The following is a 22,991-nucleotide window of genomic DNA, read 5'->3' as shown; positions in this document are numbered from 1 at the left end:
CGCCCGTCCCGGGGCACCACCGTGTCGCACCCCACGCCGGTACCCGTCGCGGCCCCGCGGGGGCCCGCCCCGCCGGGCAGGGATGAGGCCCCGCCCCTCTGCCCGCGGCGGCCCCGCCCCGACAGTCCCCGCCCCGATAGACCCCGCCCCTCGCCTTCCCCCGCCCCTCCCCTCGCCTTGCCCCGCCCCTCGCCTTCCCCCGCCCTTCCTCCGGCCCCGCCTCCGCGGCGGCGCGCAGGGGCGGGGCGGGGCGGCGCGGGCGGGGCGGCGCGGGCAGGGCCGGGCAGGGCAGAGCCGCGGGCGCGCGCAGGCAGCCGCCGCCGCCGCCGCCGCCGCCGCCGCCATGGGCTGCACCGTGAGCGCCGAGGACAAGGCGGCCGCCGAGCGCTCCCGCATGATCGACAAGAACCTGCGGGAGGATGGCGAGAAGGCGGCGCGGGAGGTGAAGCTGCTGCTGCTGGGTGAGAACCCCGCGACACCATCCCCCCCCCCCCCGCGGATTCCCCCCCCCCCCCCCCCGTTCCCGGGACACCCCACGGGCTCCCCCGCCCGGCCCTGCCGGAACCGGGCAGCCCCGCCGCCTCCGCCCTTTCTGCCCCGCAGCGACCCTGGGTACCTGCCCCGGGGATCCCCCAGGAGTGGGATGCTGGCCCCAGCCCAGCCTGCGGGGTTCCCCCTCCCCCCAGTGGGGTGTCGGCCCCATCCCAGGCCACAGGGATCCCCCCAGGGGTGGGGTGCTGGCCCCACAGCAGGCCTGGGGGATCCCCCCCAGGGGTGGGGTGTTGACCCCATCCCAGGCCCCAGGGATCCCCCCCAGGGGTGGGGTGTTGACCCCATCCCAGGCCCCAGGGACCCCCCAGGGGTGGGGTGCTGGCCCCACAGCAGGCCCCAGGGATCCTGCCCCCAGGAGCGGGGTGCTGGCCCCACAGCAGGCCTGGGGGATCCCTTCTGGGGTGGGGTGCCAGCCCCACCCCAGGTTTTGAGTAGCTCCCCTGGAAGCGGGATGCCAGCCCCACTCCAGGCTTTGAGGATCCCCCTGCTGCGAGTGGGGTGCTGGCCCTACAGCAAGCCTTGGGCGTCTCCCAGAAGTGGGGCGCCAGCCCCCCCCTGCTGCGGTACCGTACCCCCAACTCCATCGGTGTCCGGCCTGGGCACATCCCTTTGGAGCACAGGCCGGGGGGGATCCCCACCCTCCTGGTGGCTGGGGCCCCCCAGCAAAGGCCCTGCAAACCTGGGCACCCTGTCCTGCCTGCCTGGGACCCCGCGGGCTGCACTGGGGGGCTCCTCTGTGGGCTCCCCTCAGCCCTGCCACAGACCGGCCGGGGCGGAGGTAACAGGGCCGACGGGCACCCACTGCCCCGCGCCTCCCCCCACCCGGGCACTGGGATGGGCCCGAGCCCCTCCATCCTGCCTTCGCCCTCCCCTCGCTTTGGGGGAGTGGGGGGCTCGGGCAGCAGGCTCTGCCCCGCGTGCTGCCCGCATCAGGCAGGACCCCGCACAGCCCACGGGCGTTCTGCCCCACGGATACCCGATTTCATACCGATAACGGGCCGCTCGCGCTCTTCAAAGCGCTCCGGCGATGCTGCTGTGGGCGTTCACAGACCTGCCCTGTGCCTGCGGGCAAGGCAGCCGCTTATTTATTTTAATTTATTAATTTTTTTTGAATAACTCCCAGTTGGGGGTTTTATTCCCTTCCCGAAATTCCCAGGGAGAGCCTCGCTCCAGGTGTGACGCGGGAGCACGCGGAGCTCCCACGGCACCGTGGGGCGGCGGGAGCCAGGACGGGCAGAGAAATCCCCGGCTGCTGCCAGGGGAGCGCCGGCAGAAAATGTCTTTCGGCTCGTCGCCGTCGGCAGAGGAAGCAGCCGGCAGCAGGAAGTCACGCCGAAATCCGGCAGCCCTTTATTTGCTCAACCCCTGCCTGCCTTGAGAAATACGTAATTAGCGCCTTGAAACGCTCGTTTAACAGAGCGCTTAGGTTTTTCATTTTTATTTTTATTTTATCTTCGCCTTGGCGTGAGCCGTGCTGGTGGCAAGACCCGTCCTGGGAAGGGGGGGCCGGCTGGGGGTCTGTGCCGTCAGGGGGGGGCTCACCGGTTGTGCAAGCTCGCCGACCCGCTTGTTTCCGGGGAGGGGAGGGCACCGGCAGCACGAAACCCCACGGGGTTTGCAGGCTGTTGGGGAAACACGTGGTCCCCCCTTCTCCGCGAGTTGTTCCTGCACTGGGCCTTGCCGCTGGCTCGGCTCCTCTCGGACCGCTGCCCGGTGTGAAATAACGGTGCCGGGGGGTGCAGCTGGCCAGGGGGATTTGGCAACTCCTTTCCGCAGGGGAACAGCTGGGATGAGGACCATTACCCCCGTGCCGTCGGCTCTGGGTGCCTGGGTTGGGGGAGCCCAGCCAGCCGGCACTGAGCATCACTGAGGGGCGGCCGGGGACTCGGTGGTCAGCGAGGATCGCGGTGTGAGCCGGCCAGCCGGCATCCCTATCCCATGTCCTGCTCTGTGCCGAAGTGGAGGCAGGAGGAAGGGGATGGCCGCGCGCTCCCTTGTGCGAAGGCCGGCATTTACGAGCGGCATTTCTGATCCTCAGCTGGTTTCTGAAGCCAAAAATAGAGCGAAATGGCTCTTTTTTAATTTTTTTTTTAATGTTTATTTTTTGCCCTCGCAGCTGTTCAGGTGTAAATAGCGCCGGAGCCTTGGGTCACTACTGCCGTTTCCGAGCCGAGCCACGGCCGGAAAATCCTCCCAAGCACGCAGAGAGCGGCTGGGGAGGTGGGGCCGGCATTTATCCCCCCCAGGGGCTGCTGCTCGCGGCATCCCCCACTCTGTGAGAAGCCCTCGAAGTAGGGACGCGGCGTCAGGTGGATGCTCCCACGTCCCCGCTGCCCACCCTTCCTACGGCTTGTCTTTTTCCCCATGGTCGGAGGAAGCTTTGAGGAGAACCGGGGCCTCGCGTGAGCCCGGGCGGGTGCTTTTTGGTGAGCACCACGGCTCTTGGGCACGCTTGGCAAGGCAGAGCTCCGCGATCCTCCCTGGGGGCTGCAGCCCTCCTGTGTCCTCCAGAAATAGGGAGGGAAAATTAGGGAGGAAAGAAAACAAGGAGAAAAATAGCTTCACCCTTTGTGTCGAATCAGCCTGTGGCATGAAGAGGAGATGGTTCTACCAAGCACAGTGTGGTTTTTGCTGGCGACTCGTGCCGTCTGGCAGCTGCAGCTCGGAGCTGCCAGTGTAGCTGGGCAGGACGTGGTGCGATCGGAGAGCACCCGTCTCGGTGTGTAGCGGTGGTGGTGGGAGTGTAGGACTGTGCCGGCCACCAGCACCGCGGAGGGCTGGGGGCTGACCGGTGAAGCCATCTCGGCTCAGTGCTGTGCCCTGTGTGTGGCCATGTGCCTGCTTCTGCCTTTCCTTCGCCATGGTGGGCGAGCTGGAGAGGGATGGACATGCGCTGTCGGTGCGGTGGGGACGGGCAGGACCCCCGCGATGGCAGCCGGCAGCACCTGCCGCTGCCTGGAGGTTTTCCTCTGCCGTTTGCCGGCTCCAGCAAATAGGTTGCGTGCTGGATGGGTTGTGTGCTGCATAGGTTGTGTGCCAGAGAGCTCCCGTGTCTGATGGGGAGAAGACCCAAATGAAGCAATCCCCCCCTCCCTGCTGCTGGAAACCAACAACCTCCCAAGGTTTTGGTGCTGGGAGAGGCCAGGAGCTGCTGCCGGCACCTCAGAGCACCTGGAGCATCCGCCCCGTGCAGCAGTGCTGCCAGCACCTCCTGATGCTGCCATCGGCTCCTCAGCATCGCCAGGGCTCAAACTGCTGGAGTCACCAGCCATTTCTGCTGGGCAGAGGTGGAAGTTGGGTTCTCCCCAGCCCACCTCTGCCCACGGGAGCCGGGATGCTCGGGGGGGGGGATGCAGGATCAGTGGCAGGCAAGCGGTCCCCACATTCAAAGCTCCTAATTCCTTATCTTCCTTCAGAGGATTAGGAAAGCAAAAGGATTTCTCGGCTGCTCGGGAGGCGTTAGAAGCTGCGAAGGCGACCGGGGCAGGAGAAGGTGCTGGCGGGTTGATCTTGTCGATCCCCAGCAGTTTTCAGTGCCGGAGGTGCAAACCCTGGGGTGAGGATGCTCCCCTCGCACCCCACCCGGGCTGGGTTGCACCGGGGTAGGTCACGCAGGCAGCTGCCTGTACAAGATCCTGCCTGGGCGAGCCAGTAGCTGGGGCGAGGGCAGCCGGGGCAGGGCTCAGCAGCTTTATTTTTTTTTTTTCAGGGCTTGCATAAAAATAGAGGAAGGGAGGGACCAGCTGCGACTTTCGGAGGCTGCATTGCCCCGGCTCTGCCCTGGGCTCGTGTGTGAGCTGCCTGTTTTGCTGCACTTTGTCCGGTCTTGGGGTTTTGTTTTCGTCCTCCCTCCTGCCCCAGCCCAGGGTGATGGGAGGGGATCGGGTCCTCCCTTCGGTGGGGACACTGGTGGGGCCCCGGTGGCGTTTCTGGCCATGGACCAGGAGGTGTCACAGTGCAGGGGGAGCAGGGAAGAGCTCAGAGCTGTTAGATCTGGGCGTACCCCACATCCAACCCCCTGGAGCTGGTGGCCAGGCTTGGGATGGGATGGGAGGAGGGAGCCTGGCACCCACGCCCTGGGATGGGTCACCCTGATGTCCCCGCTGGTGATGTGCCGGGTGCAGGCAGCTGCCCTCTGCTCCGAGATGAGCTAAGGCTTTGCCCAGGAGAGGCGGCAGGCTTATGTGTATATATTTTTAATATATTTTTACATATATGCATTAGAAATATATTTTTTATATATTGCTTTTTTTGTCTATATGTATCGCTCTTTTGTATGGAGGAATGTATAAATTGATTTATATATATATTAAAAAGCACATATATATGTTGCTTTACCTATATCTATCTATCTATCTATCTATCTATCTTTACAGAAGAAGGTGTCCCATGGCTGAGCCCGCCCAGGGCTGTGGGTGCCGGTGGGTGCCCAAGTGCCGCTGCCGTAGCTGGGGCCGGCCTGGCTTCTCCGCAGCCACCGGGTTTCCTGCTCCGGGCTGGAGCGCGGGTTTCCGGGCCGGAGGCCGGCTGAATCACCGGAGCTGGGGGAGCTGAGTAATCCTCCGTCCCCGCTAGCAGAAAACCCAGGCGGGGGGAGCAGGGTGCCGGCGGCATCCCGGCTGTGCCAGCGGGTGAGCCCGCACCCTAGCAGGGTGGTATGGAGGGGATGATGGCACCCAGGCGTGGGGGCTTGGCACCGCCGGGGGCGGCTCTCCGGCACGGGCTGCACCAGAGCCGCTCCGGGTCTTTGGGGCGGGGGGGAATGCAGGGAGCATCATGGTGTCCCCCTGCCTGGAGCGGCTGGGGGGGCGCGGTGGGTGACAGTCTTCAGGAACCCCCTTTTCTAGGGCTGAGCCCCAAAATCGATGCCGGTGACCCCAAATGTGTCTGGGAGGAGGGGACAGCTCGCTGCTGAGCCGTGCGGGTGCTCTTCCCCAGCCACCCCGGTGCCGGCGCAGCCGGTGTGGGGGGCGAGGGCACCAAGGTGGCTGGTGCCAGTGGAGGGGGAGGGGGACTGCTCCGGCTATGGCAGGGGCAGAAACAGAGCAGCAAAGTTCCAGGATTCCTGGAAAAAGCCTGGCACAAGGATAGTTTTGTCCAGCTTGCGAAGCCCAGCGGCCCTCGTCAGCACCGGGGGTGTGTTTGCCATGCCCCCCCCGCCGGGAAACCATCCCCAGCCCACCTCCTCCTTCCCCGTGTGCTCCGAACATCCTTCTTGCTGCTGATTTATTTCTATTTTATTTATATTTGCAGTGTTTTTTTAATGTGCCTCCATCGGCTGCCTTGGACGGGGGGGTCTGCACCTCCCCGGTGCCCCCCAATTTTTTGGGGTCCCGCCTGGGGACGTGGCATCCCACCGGCTGCCGATGCACGGGCTCCTCTTGGGAAGTGGCCAGCCCTGTGCCGGAACGGAACGGCCCCTGGGAAAAACGCCCTGTGTTGCTGCGAGGTTTTAAAAAAAATGCGATTATTTTTACAGCAATTTTCCATCTATTTTGGGTAGGAAGGAAAATGTCGAGGGGAATCTCTTTTTATTATTATTTTTTCAGTCTTTGGGGTAACTCTGCTTTTAACACACACCTTTGAAAGTCCAGTTAGATGGGGGTGGCGAGGTGGGGTGGGGTCTGTAGCCGTCCCTCTGTCCAGCTGTCTGTCTGTCCTGCAGGGAAGGGGATCGGCGGGTTTGTCCAGCAGTAAAAACCATCAGTAGATCCATGCTCAAATAATAGCTGCTGTTTGCCAGGCCAGGAAAACTTGCCGGCACAGTGGCTGGGGACAGGGCGCTGGGTGCCGGGGATGGGGATGGCTCTGGACCCGCTGGCGGATTGAATTCCAGCTTCTCCCCCGTAATAAGGAAAAATTTCCAGCTGTGCATCGCTTCCATCCACGCCTGGATATTTGAAGGCATAAAACAGGATGGTGCTGTGCTGCAAGATGGAAAATCCCTTCTCAGCGATGTGGGGTGAGGTGGACCCTGAAACCTGTGACCAGCTCCTTAAATATATGACATTAAATATATGCTGGCCAGAAAGCATCTTAAATCATGGGCTGCAAAATATATGTTGGCTAAATAAATTTTTTGCTGGTGGATTAACAGGGTGTTTTGGAGCTGGGCAGCTGCTTGCTTATTTTAAATTTTTGAAGATTATTTTTAACAAAAAAAGGGGGAAATCGGCTCGGGAGAGAGCTCTCCTCCTATTTTTGACGGGCGCTGCTCTGGGAATGAGCACTGCCCAGTCCGGGCAGGCAGGAAGGGTGGGCAGCGCGGGCAGGGCTGGAGGAAGCCCGGCCGTGGGGTCAGCCCATGGTGGGGAGCTTCTCTCCATCTCCCCCCGATGTGCCTGGCCGGCACGGGGGGGGGGGGGGTCCAAAGGACGCGAAGCCCCTCCGGCGCTGCCTGCCTCCTGCCTGGTTTGGGCAGGAGGGTGGAAGCCGGCAGCTGGCACCCTGCCCGGGGATTGTTTTGGGGCTGAATGGACAGCAGCCGGGGTTTTCCGGGGATTGGAAACCCTTCCCCTCCACTGTGGTTTGCCTGGGGGGGGCTGGGAAGGGTCCCCCCCATGCTCAGTTGGGTGGGAGCTGTGGGTGCTGGGGTGCCCATCAGGCCCTGGCTGATGCTGGGGGTGGGGAGGCACGCAGCTTCCCTGGCAATTACCTGGCCCCTTCGTTAGGCGAATGCAATGATCTGAAAGGGAAATTGGAGGGGGGGACACACACACTAATTGCTGCCACCCCGGCTTCCTTCTGGACGCTGGTGGGGCGGCCGGGGAGCGTTATTAGTTCAGGCCTGAATTTCTGCTCGCCGCAAGCCTGCGGGCTCTCGTGCCGGGTGAGCTCCCGGTAAGCAGAGGTGCTAGCTTGAAATGGGGGGGGGGCAATGGCGCGGCTGCCTTCTGCAGGCTGCGGGGAACGAGCCCGGAGTCGCGGGGGAAGTTTGCAAGGGAAATGGCTGGCCTCGGCCGCTACCGGCTGCTGCCGCTCTGCCGGTGGCTGTCACCCTGCCGGGAGCAGGCAGGAGGTCCCAGGGGTGAGTTGTTCCCTCCCGGGCAGGGAACAAATGTCAGGCAGAGCAGGAGACTGGGGAACGACTGTCTGGCACCTCACCCCAGGGACGGTTGTAAGCAGGGTCTTCCCTTGCCTTGTGCCTCGATTTCCCTGTCCAGGCACCCGCTGGGGAAAGGCACGGTGAATGCAGCCGGCTCTGGCCGCCGAGCCTGGCGGTACAGGGCGGTATTGTCAGAAACCAGAGGTATTTAATGGAAAAAATGAAGGGATATGCTGAGTCCTTCCCCCAGCTGCTCCCAGCTCCGGGCAGGAGTTGCCAGCACTGACCACGAACACCGGCTGGGCTGCGCTGGGTGCCGCGTCAGCATCCCAAGGGCGCCGGTGGAGGCTGGGTCGGCAGCGTCGGAGAGTCCCCGCTGTGCCAGATGCTCACCTCTGGGCTGAGCAAAGCCTCTCCCTCAGCACGTATGGCATGGAAACCATGGAGTGGGGTGGTCCTAGCAATAAATGTAGGGTCTGTATAGCCTCAATATGGCCCCAGCCTCAGGGGCTCCATGCCTTGAGCAGCACCCGCAGTGAGACCTGTGGGGTACGTGCCCATCACCTAAGCTGCATTTATGCCGGTGGCAGAGGCATGGGCAGAAGGCATTTGCTCCCTGCCGCCATGTCTCAGCTGGCATGACAGGCTCTGTTTTTCCCGGTTAATTTTAGCATAATCTCCATTTTTTAAAATTTTTTTTTTTTTTTTACAGTCCTCTGTAATCTCTCTTCCCCCTCTGCGGCCATGCCGGCGCAGCCCTGCTGCTGCCTGCTTGGGGCCCCCCGTAAGGGCAGCTCCGTGGCTGAGGGCAGCAGCGAGGGGACCCACCGAGAGGGTTTGGAGAGGCCGCAGGGATGGACTTGGCTTGGGGGGATCCCCTGGGATTTGCACCCAGAGGCAAGGACTGCGCTGGTCCTTGGCCAAAGGGGGCTCGTCCTGCTGGGGGTCCCAGGGCAAGGCGAGCCAGGCGCTCATCCGCCTCCGTGGCACTCCCTGCCCGGAGAGGGGACAAGGGACATGTGCTGTCCCTTTCCGCTTCCCCTTTGAGCTTCCCCTTTCTTGCAGCCAGGGTGACTTTGCTCTTTCCCTGCTCGGAGAGGGAGGGCTGGGCCAGGAGCTGCATGTCGCCTGCATGGGGGTGACGTCCCTAAGGGGAACAGAGTGGCAGAGGGGGAGCTTTAGGTGCCCCGGCCATCTCCTCTGAACCCCTGGCATCCTGCATTTTGACGCTGAAAAATAAACTCAACCCAAAAGCCGTCGGCTTTCCCTGCTGGCAGCCGCCTCCGCAGCCAGGCTGGGGCACAGGACCCGGCAGGCTGGAAAGTGCGCGCTATTTAAAAAAGCAACCCGGGGGCGGCTGATCCCACCGGGAGCCGCTTGAGCTGGCTGGTGGAGGCGGCAGCTTCTTCCCGAGTTCCCTGGGGTGCTCGGCTTTGGGTGCCCAGCTCCCTGCCCGTACCTGGTGGCATGAGCATCTCCGCATTCTGGCCGCTGCCAGCTCCAGCCATGGGCATGTGGTGGGGCTGATGCTCCATCGTCCCCCGGCGCAGTAGGGATGCGGGATGTGGGATGCGGGATGTGGGATGCAGGATGCAACAGCTAAGCTCAGGCTCTGCCTGGAGCTGGGATGGAGGGTGATAGGAAGGGCTTAGATCCCCATCGCAGGGGGCTCCCCGCTCCCGAGCTCGGCTGAAGCTGGGGCTGCCAGTCATCTTGGCTGCAGCATGCGAGGACCACGGGGCAAACATTACTGTGTTGATGCCATTTTCCTGGCTCAGAGCAGGTGTCATTTATCCTCTCCGGAACTATTGCAAGGTCCCCCCCAGGCTTGCCTTTTCCTCCCCCTTTCTTGGCCCTGATATTCCCGGTGCCTGTCCAAGCATCTGCTCCAGCCGATGCTGGGAGCTCTTCTCCGATAGCTGAGGCATCCACTGCCCTCCTTCCCTGGGCTAGGGGGGTCCCAGTAGGGTGGGGGTCCCCAGCTTCAGGCAGCACCTAACTGCTTGTCCCCCCTTCTTGTTTCTTCACAGGTGCCGGCGAGTCTGGGAAGAGCACCATCGTCAAACAGATGAAGTGAGTGGTCCCCACACCATCGCTGCAGCCGGCACCACGCAGGCCTTGGCCACGGGCTCTGAAACTGGTGGTGGCTGGGAAAAGCTCCCCATGCCACAGAGCATGGGTGGGGAGCAGCACCCCTGGGTGCTCCGCAAAGGGCTGAGCTCGCCTGTTTTTATCCCCTGCCCCAGGATCATCCACGAGGATGGCTACTCAGAGGAGGAGTGCCGGCAGTACAAAGCCGTGGTCTACAGCAACACCATCCAGTCCATCATGGCCATCATCAAGGCGATGGGGAACCTGCAGATTGACTTTGGAGACTCCTCCAGAGCGGTGGGTGCCTTCCCGCGCCCGCCGCGCCTGGGAGGGGTGGGGGTTCTCGGGGAGCAAAAGCAGATGCACCCAAAGCTGGACCAGGATTAAGGGTGGCCCTGCCCAAGGCCTGCCGCTCCCTGGCTGGCTGTGACCTCCTGTCCCTGGTGCTGAGGATGGCGGGGGACCCAAAGTATAACCCATGGGTGTCTGCCCGGGCACGGGCCCTGATGGCTGCAGGGGTGGGGGTCCCACTGCTTCCCTTGGGTCTTGTCCCCATCCACCGCTGGAGCTCCTGCGACTGCTGTCCAGGTGGGACATGGTAGGCTCCGGTCAGGTCCTTCAGGGCAGAGTGAGCCCCAATAACCCTGTGCCAATGCCTGAGTCCTGTTTTTTCCCTGCAGGATGATGCTCGGCAGCTCTTTGCGCTCTCCTGCACCGCCGAGGAGCAGGGCATCATGCCAGAGGACCTGGCCAACGTGATCCGGAGGCTGTGGGCTGACAATGGGGTCCAGGCTTGTTTTAATCGCTCCCGAGAGTACCAGCTGAACGACTCCGCTGCCTAGTGAGTACCCCTGCTCCTCTCCCCCAGCTTGGCTGGATCAGAGCCCTGCGGCAGCATCACTTTTATTGAGCAACAGAAAATCTCCCCGGGGGCTGCTGTTCCCCATTGCCAAGCTTGGGGGCTGGTGCTGCCACTTCCCGCCCAGCACTGGGGCTGAGCTGGAGCAGAACTGGGAAGGTGGATGTTTCGAAAGCTGTCTCCTCCCCTGGCAGGGTGCTGCGTCCCCTGGGAGGGGGGTACCGGGGCATACCCCTCCTGCTGCCGCTCTGTGCCCACTGCCCTTCCCTGGGGATGCTCTCCCCTGGCCTCTGCATCCTCAGATGCCTCCCACCCTGGTGTGAGCATAGCTGAAAGTCGTGCCCATCCCTCTGCCTGCGGGCATGGGCCATGAAGGCAAGGAAAAGCCCCAAAGCAAGCACTGGGGATCCTTATATCTGAACAGGATGCACAAGAGGGTTTTCTTTTTCCTTTTAAATGAATTTATACGGAAGGACTTGACATTACGCTGGCGTATTAGCTGGCAAAGTGGTGTTGAGGTAGATAAATTGCCTGCATCTGGTTGGGTTTAGCCCTGAAGAGATTTAATAAATAAGTTAATCTGCCTAAAGTATGATTGCTGGAGAGGGCGGTGCGGCCGAGGCTGTGCTCAGCTCACATGGTGCCCTCCTGTCCTCTCTGCCTAGACCTGTTGTGGTAAAGCAGTGTTGGGGGGAGCTCATGGTGTGCTGGGAAACCCCCGCCAAGGCTGGTCCTACTGAGGATTGAGCACCCTTAGGACTCGCCACCATCCTGGGGGCTGCTTGGTCCCCTGTGTGCCAGCCCAGCCTTTCCCTCCCGCTTGGCACTGGCAGGTCCCTCTTCTGCACTGAGGTCACTGGGGCGAAGAGGTTGCAGGAAACCTCCTGGCAAGCACCGAGCCCGGAGAAGCTCCTGGCAGTGCTTTCCTCTGGCACCCGTGGCTTTTGCTTCCTCCTGCCCGGCACCTGCCCACCCTCCCCAGTCCCTGTCCTGCTCAGCCCCATCGCCCCCCAGTCAGCGCCGGCATTTCCTGGCAGTGCTGCGCTGTGCCGTGGGTGCTGGTTTGGAGGCACGGGAGACCCGGCAGGTGCCTGGCAGCTCACGTGCACAGTTCGAGCAAATATATCTGCAAAGTGTCTGCAAATCGAGCATTTGCCGTAAGTGCATTTATGGACCGTTTGGCACATTACAGGGGTTGGACAAGTATTAATTAGGAGCCCCCTCCAGCTGTTGCTCCAGCCTTTTTCCAGCCCTGTGGAGATGCCGGTATGGTAGCTGATGCCCCGTCCATCCCTGTGGGGATGGTGCTGTGCCCACGGTGCCACCGGCACAGGGCACCCTGGGGATGAGGAGCCCCGTGCCGTGCCCAGCACGCAGCCCACCTGCACCCCAGCCCTCTGCAGCAGCCCCCAGCCTCCTCCTCCACAGCCCCTTGGGGTGCCAGGAGCTCAGGGTGCCGGGCCAGGTGCTCACCGGCACCCCAGGGGCTGGATGCGAGGTCCGAGTGCCGCCGGCACCGCGCACGGCCCTGCCGCTGTGTTTCCTGTTTTTTTGTCAGCCGGAGGCCGCCTGAGTTTCCGGCTGTTTTCAAGCTGCTCCGTGGCAGCGGCGGCGGCGGCGTGCTGGCCCCCCCGCCCTCGCACCCGCAGCAGGGTCCCGGGGCACCCACCCATGACTTCGGCTTTGCTCCGGCGCACCAGAGGTCTTCCCGGGAGCTGGCGAGCGGCCGCGCTGCCATCAGAGCCGGGGATCCCCGTGGCCTCGCAGGCTGTAATCTGACTTTCACCAGATTACGGGGCTGCAAAGGCCTTAATTAGCACAAGCCTAATTTGCTTAAAGGAGCCTGTTTATAATAACCCAATTAAAGCAACGTGAGCTGGAGAAATCGAAACCCGCCTTGATCTCCCCCCGCCCCGGCAACCCTCGGCCAGTCTCGGCGGCTGACTGGGGACCGAGCCACCGTCGCTGCCGGGACCTGGGGTCTGGCAGGGCTGGGGCAGACAGCAGGGCAGGCGATGCCACCCTGGGGGGCTCAGCATGGGCAGCAGCCCCCCTGGCCGTGCTGCTCCCCATCCCTCCGGCCGCCCGCCTCCCGCTTCCTCCCAGGACGCCAGCCCTTTGTGTTTTTTGACTATAAATGGCACGGCGCCATCGATTGTTTCCGCCGGCGCTGTGGCCGGTTGCCATAGCACTGAATACTTTCCTCTTGCCATTTCCCCCATGCAAACGGCCGGGGGAACAGGGGGGAGCCCCCCAGCCCCGGCTGCGTCCCCTGCCCAGTCCCTGGTGCCGGCACGGTGCCCCCCGAGCCCTCGTTCCCCTGCGTCTTCTTGCCGTCCCAGCGGCTGGCTGTCCTGCCCTGCCCTGCCTGTGTCTGGCAAGGCCGCGGGGTGACCCCAGGGTGCAGATGGGGTCTGCCGTGCTGCCCGGCTTGGGCGCTGCCCACGCCGAACGGACGATGCCAGGGTGTGGGCAGGGGACTCTGGGGCAGTGTAGGGATGCCCCATGGGATTTGGATGGGTCGTGCCCCACGGTCCAGCTTCCACAGCGCCTTTCTGCTCCCTCCCCAGCTACCTGAATGACCTGGAGAGGATAGCCCGTACTGACTACATCCCCACCCAGCAGGACGTGCTGCGCACCAGGGTGAAGACCACCGGCATCGTAGAGACCCACTTCACCTTCAAGGACCTGCATTTCAAGTATGTCTGACCCTTTCCCTTTTGCGTTTTCCGAGGGGAAAAAACAAACCCCTCTCTCCCTGTGCCGGGCTGGATCCTGCTTGCACGCTGCATGCACCAAGCCCCCCCTGGGTTTGCTCATGGCGGGAGCTGCTGCCTCGGAGAGAGCGGAAACCGCCGAAATAGCTGGAGCAGCCTCAAAAACGCCTCGCAGGGCTCAGCCCGGGGGCGGATCCAGTCTCTGGCGAGGAGGGGAAGGGGGAAGGCATCCTCCGGCTGCGTGACGCCGCTTCCGTCGTGGGAAGAGCGCTGGGCGGGAGCCGGGGGTCTTGGGGTCAGGCACTGGTGCTGCTGCCCGCTGGCACCCCGGGGTTGTTTTCCACTGAAAACCCAGGGGAAATAGTCAGGGCTTCAGTTTCCGAGGCAAAAAGCCAGCATTGTGCACATCCCAGGAGATTTAATCACTTTGCAATGGATCTGCTGGGGTCCTCTCGGAGTGCGGGGGGCTCGCGGGGACCCCTGTGCCACCCCGGTGGGATGGAGGGGCTTGGTTGTTCATCGCCAAGGCCGTGCTTGGGAGGTGTCAGCGGGGCGGAGACGATGGTTCGGGGAGGGGGCACGTCAGCGAGGAAGCCACCGTGCCGGCCGAGTGGTTGGCGGTGGACGTGGTGCTGCTGCCGGGCTCTTCGTGGAGGCAGGGCATCCTCCGCCGCCTGCAGCGGGAGAGGCGCGCAGTGCACCAGGATCATCCCTTGAGTCCTCGTGCTGCCTGCAATCCTGCTGAGCCCACAGGCGCTCGGCTGAGCACCGATGGCTCCCCTCGGTCCAAGGTCTCCAGCAAAACCACGCAGTGCCCTCTCTGGAACGGGTCTCTGAGAGCACCTCCTGGAGCCCGGCTCAAGGGAGCATGCTGCTGACAGCGCCTGGGAAAGGTGGCCTGATCCTGCCTGGCTCATGGCGAGGATTTGCTTTGGCTGCGATCTGAGCCCAGACACTGCCCTGTCCCTGGGATGGGTGGCAGGTGCCGGGGCAGATCCGCGGCACCGGCAAAATCCCTGGGGTGGAGGTGCCATGCTCTGCCCACCCTGGTGGGACCCATCCTGCTCTGGGCAGCCAGGGAAACTGAGGCAGGGAGCGGAGTGAGGGTGGTGGGGCCGGGAGCTGCCGCCCATTGCCATGCTGCCTCCCTGCTGCAGGATGTTTGATGTGGGCGGCCAGCGCTCAGAGCGGAAAAAGTGGATCCACTGCTTCGAGGGGGTGACGGCCATCATTTTCTGCGTGGCCCTGAGTGCCTACGACCTGGTGCTGGCTGAAGACGAGGAGATGGTGAGTCGGGGGGATGGAGCCGGCACCGTGAGCCATCCCCTCCTTTGGGGGCCGGGGGAGCACCTCCTCCTCTGGTGGCCACCAGTGCCCTGGCCAGCACGACCCAAGCCTTGCAGGGCCCTCAGCATCCCCTGCCCGGGCAGGCAGGAGCAGTGGCGGGGGGCGGCAGGTTGGGCAGCGGTTGGGTGGGCACTGCCTGGTGGTCCCTGCCCGGCTCAGGCTGCTGTCTCCCTTGCCAGAACCGGATGCACGAGAGCATGAAGCTCTTCGACAGCATCTGCAACAACAAGTGGTTCACGGACACGTCCATCATCCTCTTCCTCAACAAGAAGGATCTCTTTGAGGAGAAGATCGTGCACAGCCCCCTGACCATCTGCTTCCCCGAGTACACAGGTACCAACAGGGTCCCTCGGTGCCCACCCTGGCAGGAGGAGCAGGCAGCACCTTGCCAGGCAGTGTAGCAGGAGATGCTGGGGATGAAGATGGTGGCTTTCCTGTGCCCGGGGAGCAGTGCGTTGGGGCCGCAAGTGGCGTGCAGTGGTGTTTGAGGTGCCCCAGAGGGTGAGGGAAGAGGGAGGGGGACAAGGGGCAGCAGCCCTGGTGGGGTTTAGCTGAGGCTCACTGTGCCTGAGCATCAGTTTGGTATCAGGGCGCTGGCTGCGGCAGCGTGGAGAGCTGAGCCGAGCCCAAACCCCTTCGGTGTTGGTGGCAGGGGGGTGCCAGTGTCCCCGGGTGGCCATGGGGCAGCCCAGTGTCTCCTCCTCCCCAGGGGCCAATAAGTACGACGAGGCAGCCGGCTACATCCAGAGCAAGTTCGAGGACCTGAACAAGCGGAAGGACACCAAGGAGATCTACACCCATTTCACCTGTGCCACCGACACCAAGAACGTGCAGTTCGTCTTCGACGCCGTCACCGACGTCATCATCAAAAACAACCTGAAGGACTGCGGGCTCTTCTGAGGGCCGGCGCTGCCCAGGTGGGTGGTGGTCCCAGTGGTGACTCCCAAAATGGGGTGGTCACAGAGCATCCTCTGGGGATGGGACGGCCGCTGCCTGCCGCCCCACCATGGCACAGGTTGATGGTGGGTGCCCGTGCCCCCATCCCCAGACCCCACCCGCTCACCACCCGCTCTCTCCTAGGACCCCCGGCCGCGCCGGCGAAGGAAGGACCGTGCCGCCCCCCTACTCCTGCTTCTCTTCGGATTCATCCCTCTGCCCCCACCCCATAAAGAGACTTTTTGGGTGCCAGCGTGGTGGCAGGGCCTGTGTTGCCCCTGCCACCCACGCTCCCCCCCCCCATCCTCCTCCTCCTCCTCGCCAGCGTCGCCCTTCCTGGGGAAAACGAGGTTTTAATCTTGGTTTTTAACCCCTGAACCACTCCAGCCCCCCAGTTCATTCGCTCCTGAGCCCAGGCGCTCTCATTGTTTACATTGCAAGTGTTGCTGGCACGGGGGGGGGGACACAGGGGTCGCCTTGGGGATGCCCACCCGGCCAAAAACACGACCGATGACATTCCTTTTAGTAAACCAGAAAAGAAAGAAGAAAAAAAACAAAAACAACAAACCAGAACCGTGCAAAAAACCACACCGGCTGGGGCGAGGTTGCTTTTTAAAGAAATCTTTTTACCAAACTATTTAAAAGCGTCAAGTGCTACGTGGTGGCGATGTCCTCGATGGCCAGCCCACCCCCCAACCGTGTGCCTTGGGGGGGGGGTCCACACCCCACCCCGCCTCGCTGCCCCCCACCCCGCTGCCCAGAGGGATGGGCAGCCCCCAGCAGGCAGTGGCCGGGCAGGAGGGCGGGCAGGGGGCTGCTGCCCGCTGCCTGTATTCCCCCCCCCTTCTTTCTAAGCCTAGTTTTGTAGGGCTAGCTGTTGCGTTGGGCGAGGAGAGCCCGCTGTACAGAGCGGCCCCCGCTGTCCCCCCCTGGCCCGGGGGGGCCCCCTCAGCCGGTGCCCGCTGCCTCGCTTTTCCCACAGGATGTTTTACCGAATTGTTCACATGGTTTGAAATAATAAAATGTAGAAAGGAAAAAAAAAAGAGAAGAAAAATATATATACTGACCCCTCCCTCCCCTGTGACCCGGGGGTGGGCATGGGTGTTTCACCTCTGCAGGAGGACTGGAGGAGCCCCGGGGGTGGGAGAGGGACACAGGGTGGGCTGGCATCACCCAGGGGGCTTGGCAGCATCCCCGGGGTGTGGGAAGTGAGGGTAGCAGCGGGACCCTTGGGGAGGAAGCTGGGACGTTGCTGGGGGGCTGAGGTCCCCCAGGGGTGCTGGCTCAGCAGCTGTGGGTGCTGTTGGGGGGGGGGGGGGGGGCATGATCACCCACTGGCCCTGCAGCAGGGGGACGGTGGCACCCAGGGGACCGCAGTACCACGCAGTCCTCGGGGACACCCAGTGACCTGTGGCCCTGAAGGAGATCTTGCACCCAGCAGCCCACGGGGACCCCCCAGCTCCAGGGGATACCCATGGACACCCAGGACCCAAGGCACCTGCAGCACCCGCCAGCTCTAAGGGGTACCCAGGGAATCCCAGGACCCCCTAGCACCCAGGGGACCCCCAGCACCCCTCAGCTCCAAGGGCTACCAGGGACCCCCAGCACCCCGAGTTTCACCCAGCACCAAGGGCACCCAGAGACCCCCAGCCTCCTCAGCACCAAGGGTCATCTGGGGACCCCTAGCACCCCCAGCTCCAAAGGGAACCCAGGGACCCCTAGGAACCCTCAGCCCCAAGGACTGCACAGGGCCCCCCAGGACTCCCCACCACACCTCAACTCCAAGTGGCGCTCAGGGATCCTCAGCCCCCCCAAAGAACCCCCAGCTCCAAAGGGAACCCAGGGACCCCCAGGACCCCCAGCTCCAAAGGGAACCCGGGGACCCCCAGCACGCAAGCTCACCCAGTGTCCCCCAGTACCCAGCAGCACTGGGTGCTCCACAGTGCCGGCCAGCGGGAGGGCTGCTGGGGAGGGGGAGCGGGGCCATGCCCCCCACCCAGGGGTGGCTCCAGGGTCGTGTGGGTCAAATCCCAGGGGTTTGGGGCAATTGGAGATGGTTGCAGAGGTGGGCTGGGTGCAGCGGTGGGGCTGGGCTTCAGGGGAGGGGGAGGCCCGGGCTGGGGCGGGGGTGCTGGGGCTGGGGCTCAGAACAGCCCGCAATCCTTGAGGTTCTCCTTGATGATGATATCAGTGACGGCGTCGAAGACGAACTTGACGTTCTCGGTATCGGTGGCGCAGGTCATGTGGGAGTAGATCTCCTTCACGTCCCGCCGCATATTCAGCTCCAGGAACTGCAGCTTGATGTAGTTACCCGCGTCGTCGTAGGTGTTGGGACCTGGTGGCACGGCAGTGAGCGGGGTCCCCTCCCGAGCCATGGGTCCCCCCGCCACGGGTGCTGGCCCAGTGTCACCCAACTCTCCCCTGGGTGGGCAAACCTTGCCTGGTCCGTGAGCAAGGCTAGTGCAGCGTCGCTTGCATGGGGTGCTGAGGACACCTGGTGGGTGGCTGCTGCAGGGTGCTGGCACCCAACCCTTCACTGCACCCCACCACCACCCACCCTGCACCCGGTGGGAGAGCCGCTGCCACCCTCACCGTCGTAGTCGGGAAAGCAGATGCTGAGATGGGCCTTCTTGATCTTCTCCAGGAAGACATCCTTCTTGTTGAGGAAGAGGACGATGGAGGTGGTGGCGAAGTAGCGGTGGTTGCAGATGCTATTGAAGAGGTGCAGGCTCTCGTGCATGCGGTTCTGTGGAGGGACATAGCCCCATGGTGACCCCCACATCATGACGGGGACAAAGCGGAGGTGGTATAGGGTGGTGAGCTTTCCTCACCACTTCGTCATCCTCCACCAGCACCATGTCGTAGGCGCTGAGGGCCGCGATGAAGATGATGCAGGTCACCCCTTCGAAGCAGTGGATCCACTTCTTCCGCTCCGAGCGCTGGCCACCTACATCAAACATCCTGGACAAGACAAGAAGGGGTCAGCACCCCCCCAACCCCTGCCCACCACCCCGGCACCAGCCCTCACCGGGGGCTTGGCCCTCACCTGAAGTTGAGGTCTTTGAAGGAGAACTGGGTCTCAATGATGCCAGTGGTCTTGACGCGAGAGCGCAGCACATCCTGCTCCGTGGGGACGTAGCCAGGGGTCACCAGGCGCTCCAGGTCTGACAGGTAGCTGGCCAGGCACGCAGCAGGCATGAGACAGTGGTTGGCAACCCCAGACCCGACAGCCCACCCCCGAAAACACCCCCACTACGTACTAGCCAGCTGAGTCATTGAGCTGGTACTCAGAGGCGCGGTCGAAGCAGGCTTGGATGCCTGTGTCCTTCCAGAGCCGCCCGATGATGTCTGACAACTCCTTGGGCATGGTGCCCTCCTCAATGGTGTCCGAGAGGTGCAGCAGCTTGCGGGCATCGTCCTACAAGGGAGAAGGGCTCAGTGGGGCCAGGGAGCTGGGGGACACCCCCCTGCCCAGCATGGGGTGCTTTTCACCTGGCGAGCCGAGTCCCCGTACTGGATGTTGAGGGTGGTCATGGCCCGCACGATGGCCAGCATGGACTGGAGCGTGTTGCTGTAGATGATGGCGATGAACTCCAGGCATTCCTCCAGTGAGTAACCGTCCTGGTGGATGATCCTGGCAAGGGAGGGGGGGCGTGGGGCTGAGCTGGGTGCTGCGGGGTGGGGGGTACCCACGGGTGCAGCATAGGGGTGGGTGGAGCACTGGTGGATGGGGTGACCCATGGGTGCAGTATGGGACTGAGCTGGGCACTGTGGGTTGAGCAAGGCACTAAGGGGTGGGTGCACCCCATGGCTGTGGCATGGGGCAGGCACATGGCATGGTGAGGCACAGCCAAGTGGCACCCCTTGGCACTTACTTCATCTGCTTGACGATGGTGCTCTTCCCCGACTCCCCTGCTCCTGCAGGGACAAAGCACGGGTCAGGGCAGTGCCCATGGCAAGGGCATCGCTGGCTGTGCCCCACGCTGGATCCCTGGGACTCCCAGAACCCCCGGTGCCCGGCACGGCTGGGGGGCCCTGGTGGCTGTGCCAGGTCTATGGCTCAGGGCAGGGGGATTACAGCCTGGTGCCAGCGGGCATTAGGGTTGGGCTGAGCTGCTGTGGCTAATGGGATCTGTGGCAGCTCAGCCGGGGACGTGCTCAGGGACCCAGGGGAGGGGTAGGAGACATGGTGGCATCGCAACCCCGCCACCCACCACCCGGTGCCCCAAGCCTGTGCAGGGCAGGAGGACGTGCCCTGGGCTGGGCCAGGAGGGCAGCGATGGCACCCCACAACATCCAGGGCACCCCAGTCCTTGGGCACCACTGAGGCAGCTGGGAGGGACCCACAGTTCTGGGGGACTGTAGGGACAGACACAGGGGTGGTGATGTGAGCCGCATGGGGGTGCCTAGGAGGATGAGGTGGGGTGAGGGGGGCTGCTGGGTTGGGGTGCTGGTAGGTGGTGTTGGTGAAAGCTCTTGAGATAGGTTGGTTGGGGTCGGGGGGGCTGGGAGTGGGGGAATGTTGGGTGGGCTGGTTGGGTTTGGGGAACACCTGGAAGCTGGGAGTTCTTAGCTTGGGCTGTTCAGATGGGTTGTTGGGTTTGGGGTGCCTGGGGGGGGGGGGGGGGCGGCAGGGGGGGGGAGCTGTTGTGCAAGTTGTTGAGATGAGCTGGTTTTAGGGGACCCTGGGAATGGGGGGATGTTGAGGTGTCCTGGTTGGGTTTAGGGGTGCCAGTGGGGCAAGAGAAACATTGGGTGGCCTTTTAGGGTGGGCTGGTTGGTTTTAGGGGTGCTTAGGAACAGGGGGCTGTTGGGTGGACTATTGGTGCAGGCTGGGTGGGTTTAGGGGTGCTGGAGGCATCAGGGAAACTTTGGGTGGGCTGTTGAGGTGGGCGGGTTGGGTTTAGGGCTGCCTGGGAATGGGGGTGCTGTTGGGGTGGACAGGTTGGGTTGAGGGGCGCTGGGAAGTGTCAGAGGAACATTGGGTGGGCTGTTGGGGTGAGCTGCACAAAGAATGGGTATTCTCCCCCAGGGTGTCCCCCCCCATACCCAGTAGCAGCAGCTTGACGGTCCTGGCATCCTTCTCAGCGTCCTCCTTGAGCTTCTTCTCCAGCTCGCGGGAGTGTTTCTCCTCGGCGCTGGCCCCGGCGCCCATCCTCGGCCCCGCGGCCCTGCGGCTCACCCGCTCCTTGGAGGTCAGCACCAGGATGGGCAACGAGCTCCAGCCCCCCGCCGCCTCCAGCGCTCGCCTCCCTGCGCCCTCCGCGCCCGCCGCCGACTGCCCCGCTGCCGCCACCGCCCACCCAATGTGGGCCAAGGACGGGGCCAAGGTCCTGGGGGGCCGCCCAGCAGGGTGCTGCGCTCAGCACCCGTGGCTTAAACTGCCCCCCCTCCCCGGCCTCCCCAGATAAACCCCCTTAAATCTGCAGCGGGCTGAGATCAGCAATCCTGCAGCTCCCGGCGTCAGCGCTTCTGCCGGGGGGGGGCCCAAGGCCGGCCAGCCCCCCGCTTCGCCCCTGCCCTGGGGCTGTGACCCGGCCACCTCCGGGGACGTGGGACCCCCACCTAGGTCCAGCTTTGCTGTGGAGCCTGGGGTGGGGGGCTTGGAGCTGGGGGGCTCCTCTGGGGTCTGGTAGAGGCTGGGGGCAGTGGGTGGAAATGTCCCCACTGTCCCCAGTTCATGCTGGTCATACCCCCTGCTCTGGACCAGTGCCCACAGTCCCCTCCAGTAAACCATCCCAGTGTCCCCAGGTGCCTGTGCCCAGTGTCCCCAGGAGCCCCTCCCCTCTGTGATCAATTGCCAGCCCCAGCCACCCCACCCTGTGCGCCCGGACCCCCTTCCAGGACCCTCCACCAATGTCCCCAGGCCTCCCGGGTGCACTCCTTAGTGTCCCCAGCCACCCTCCAGTACACTTCCAGTGTCACCAAGCCAGCCCAGCATCACTCTCTGGAGCGTCCCCAGTCGCCTCCAGCAACACTTGCACAATGCTCTCAGGGGGTGCCCGAGTACCATCCCCAGGGTCCCCAAGCCCAGTAACACTCCCCAAGGAGAAATCCCAGTATCCCCCCAGTGTCCCCAAGCGATCCCATTCCCCCCCCCCATGTGTCCTCAGGTATGTCCCCCCAAAAAACCTTGCCCAGTGTCCAGGGGCACCCCAGTGCCACCCCCGTGCTCCCACACCGACCACAGCGACCCCTCCAATGTCCCCAGGCCGTTCGGTGCCCCTCCCCAGTGTCCTTGGGCCACCAGTTCCCCCCTCCCGTGTCCCCAGCGCTGCCACCGTGGCCACCCCAATAAGACTTAGTGTCCCCAGGGACATCCCAGTAACCCCTCTGTGCCCCACGCCCCGGCCCCCAGCGTCCCCAGGCCCTGCCAGGACTCCCCCAGGTGTCCCCAGTAGAGCCCAGTGCCCCCGTGTCCCGACCCCCCCCGCGCTGTCCCCAGTGCCCCCCCGCACCGCGGGGCTGGTGCAGCGCCCAACTCGGCCGCCAGGGGGCGGAAGGAGCCAGCCCAGCTCCCCCAGTACAGCCCGGCGCCGCCCCCAGTACTGCCCCCAGTACGGCCCCCAGTACGGCCCCCAGTACTGCCCCCAGTACTGCCCCCAGTACGGCCCTTCACCGCCCCCAGCGTGCCCAGTACTACCCCCAGTGTAGCCCCGCACCTCCCCGCACTGACACCAGCGCCTCCCGGGACTGCCCAGAGGAGGCTGGCACCACCCCCGTTGCCCCCTGTACCGACTAAAGCGTTCCCAGTACGGCCCGGTATCGTCCACTACCACCCCCAGTGTCCCCTGTAGAGTCCGCCCCCTGCCCCATGCCTGCAGTACCACCAAGTACCAGCTCCCAGTACCAAATCCTAGTGCTCCAGTACTTTCCCCAGTGCCCCCAGTACTGACTCCGAGTGCTCCCAGCGCCTCCAGTAACACCCAGTACTGGCCGCTAGCCCAGACCAGTGTACACCCCCAGCGTACCCCTAACACCTCCCCGCATCCCCCGTCCCGCCCAGCGCCCACCCCCAGCACCCTTAATGCCACCCAGTGCCGCCAGTGTTCCCAGCACACCGCTGCTATGTGCGTGCCCAGGGCCCCCCTGCTTCCCACCTGGCTGCAGCCCAGTCTTCTGCACCCCCCAGCAGGGCTCAGGGGCAGAGTTAAGGGGATTAGGGGCCGGGGGCCGGGCAGCAGTGCAGCCCCCAACTGCCCTGCTCCCTGCCCGCTCCCCGGCCCCGACACAGCACACGCAGGCACCCACGTCCATCCCGAAGCCAGTGTTTATTTGGGGGTGTCCCCGGCTGCAGTGGGGGGCACTTTCTTGGCCCCAGCCACCCCTGCGCTTCCCACGTACAACTATTTACAGCCCCCCACACCTGCCAGGGTGCCCCGAGGGGGCAGCTAATGGGCTGGGTGCCCCAAACACCTGTGGGTGCCAGTGCCAGTGAGCTCTG

General features: G+C 63.8%; 2 protein-coding genes across 3 annotated transcripts; one reads left to right on the top strand and one right to left on the bottom strand.

Moving 5' to 3' along the window:
* The first annotated feature begins 282 nt into the window (after positions 1 to 282).
* Positions 283 to 16,564, top strand: GNAI2 (G protein subunit alpha i2). Its single transcript, XM_049826259.1, has 9 exons — positions 283 to 461; positions 9,628 to 9,670; positions 9,844 to 9,985; positions 10,369 to 10,529; positions 13,118 to 13,246; positions 14,422 to 14,551; positions 14,791 to 14,944; positions 15,321 to 15,528; positions 15,692 to 16,564. The coding sequence occupies exons 1-8, from the start codon at positions 344 to 346 to the stop codon at positions 15,509 to 15,511; spliced, it is 1,068 nt and encodes a 355-aa protein (XP_049682216.1). The 5' UTR covers positions 283 to 343; the 3' UTR covers positions 15,512 to 15,528; positions 15,692 to 16,564.
* Positions 16,565 to 16,620: 56 nt separating this feature from the next.
* On the bottom strand, positions 16,621 to 20,924 carry GNAT1 (G protein subunit alpha transducin 1). 2 transcript variants are annotated; one of them, XR_007509262.1, is made up of 9 exons: positions 20,597 to 20,924; positions 19,423 to 19,465; positions 19,040 to 19,181; positions 18,808 to 18,965; positions 18,594 to 18,722; positions 18,379 to 18,508; positions 18,140 to 18,293; positions 17,450 to 17,882; positions 16,621 to 17,274 (listed from the first exon to the last, which is right to left on the bottom strand). XR_007509262.1 is itself a non-coding variant. In XM_049826261.1 (8 exons), exons 1-8 carry the CDS (start codon positions 20,700 to 20,702, stop codon positions 17,692 to 17,694), a joined length of 1,053 nt encoding a protein of 350 aa, XP_049682218.1. In that variant the 5' UTR covers positions 20,703 to 20,924; the 3' UTR covers positions 17,411 to 17,691. The 2 variants fall into 2 exon arrangements, 1 of the variants encoding a protein (XP_049682218.1); XM_049826261.1 differs by lacking the exon at positions 16,621 to 17,274 and having other exon boundaries at positions 17,411 to 17,882.
* Positions 20,925 to 22,991: the final 2,067 nt, after the last annotated feature.

This window comes from Accipiter gentilis, chromosome 23 (assembly GCF_929443795.1).
Source record: "Accipiter gentilis chromosome 23, bAccGen1.1, whole genome shotgun sequence".
Taxonomy (NCBI): Eukaryota; Metazoa; Chordata; class Aves; order Accipitriformes; family Accipitridae; genus Astur; species Astur gentilis.
This window is presented reverse-complemented; position numbering and strand designations above follow the sequence as displayed.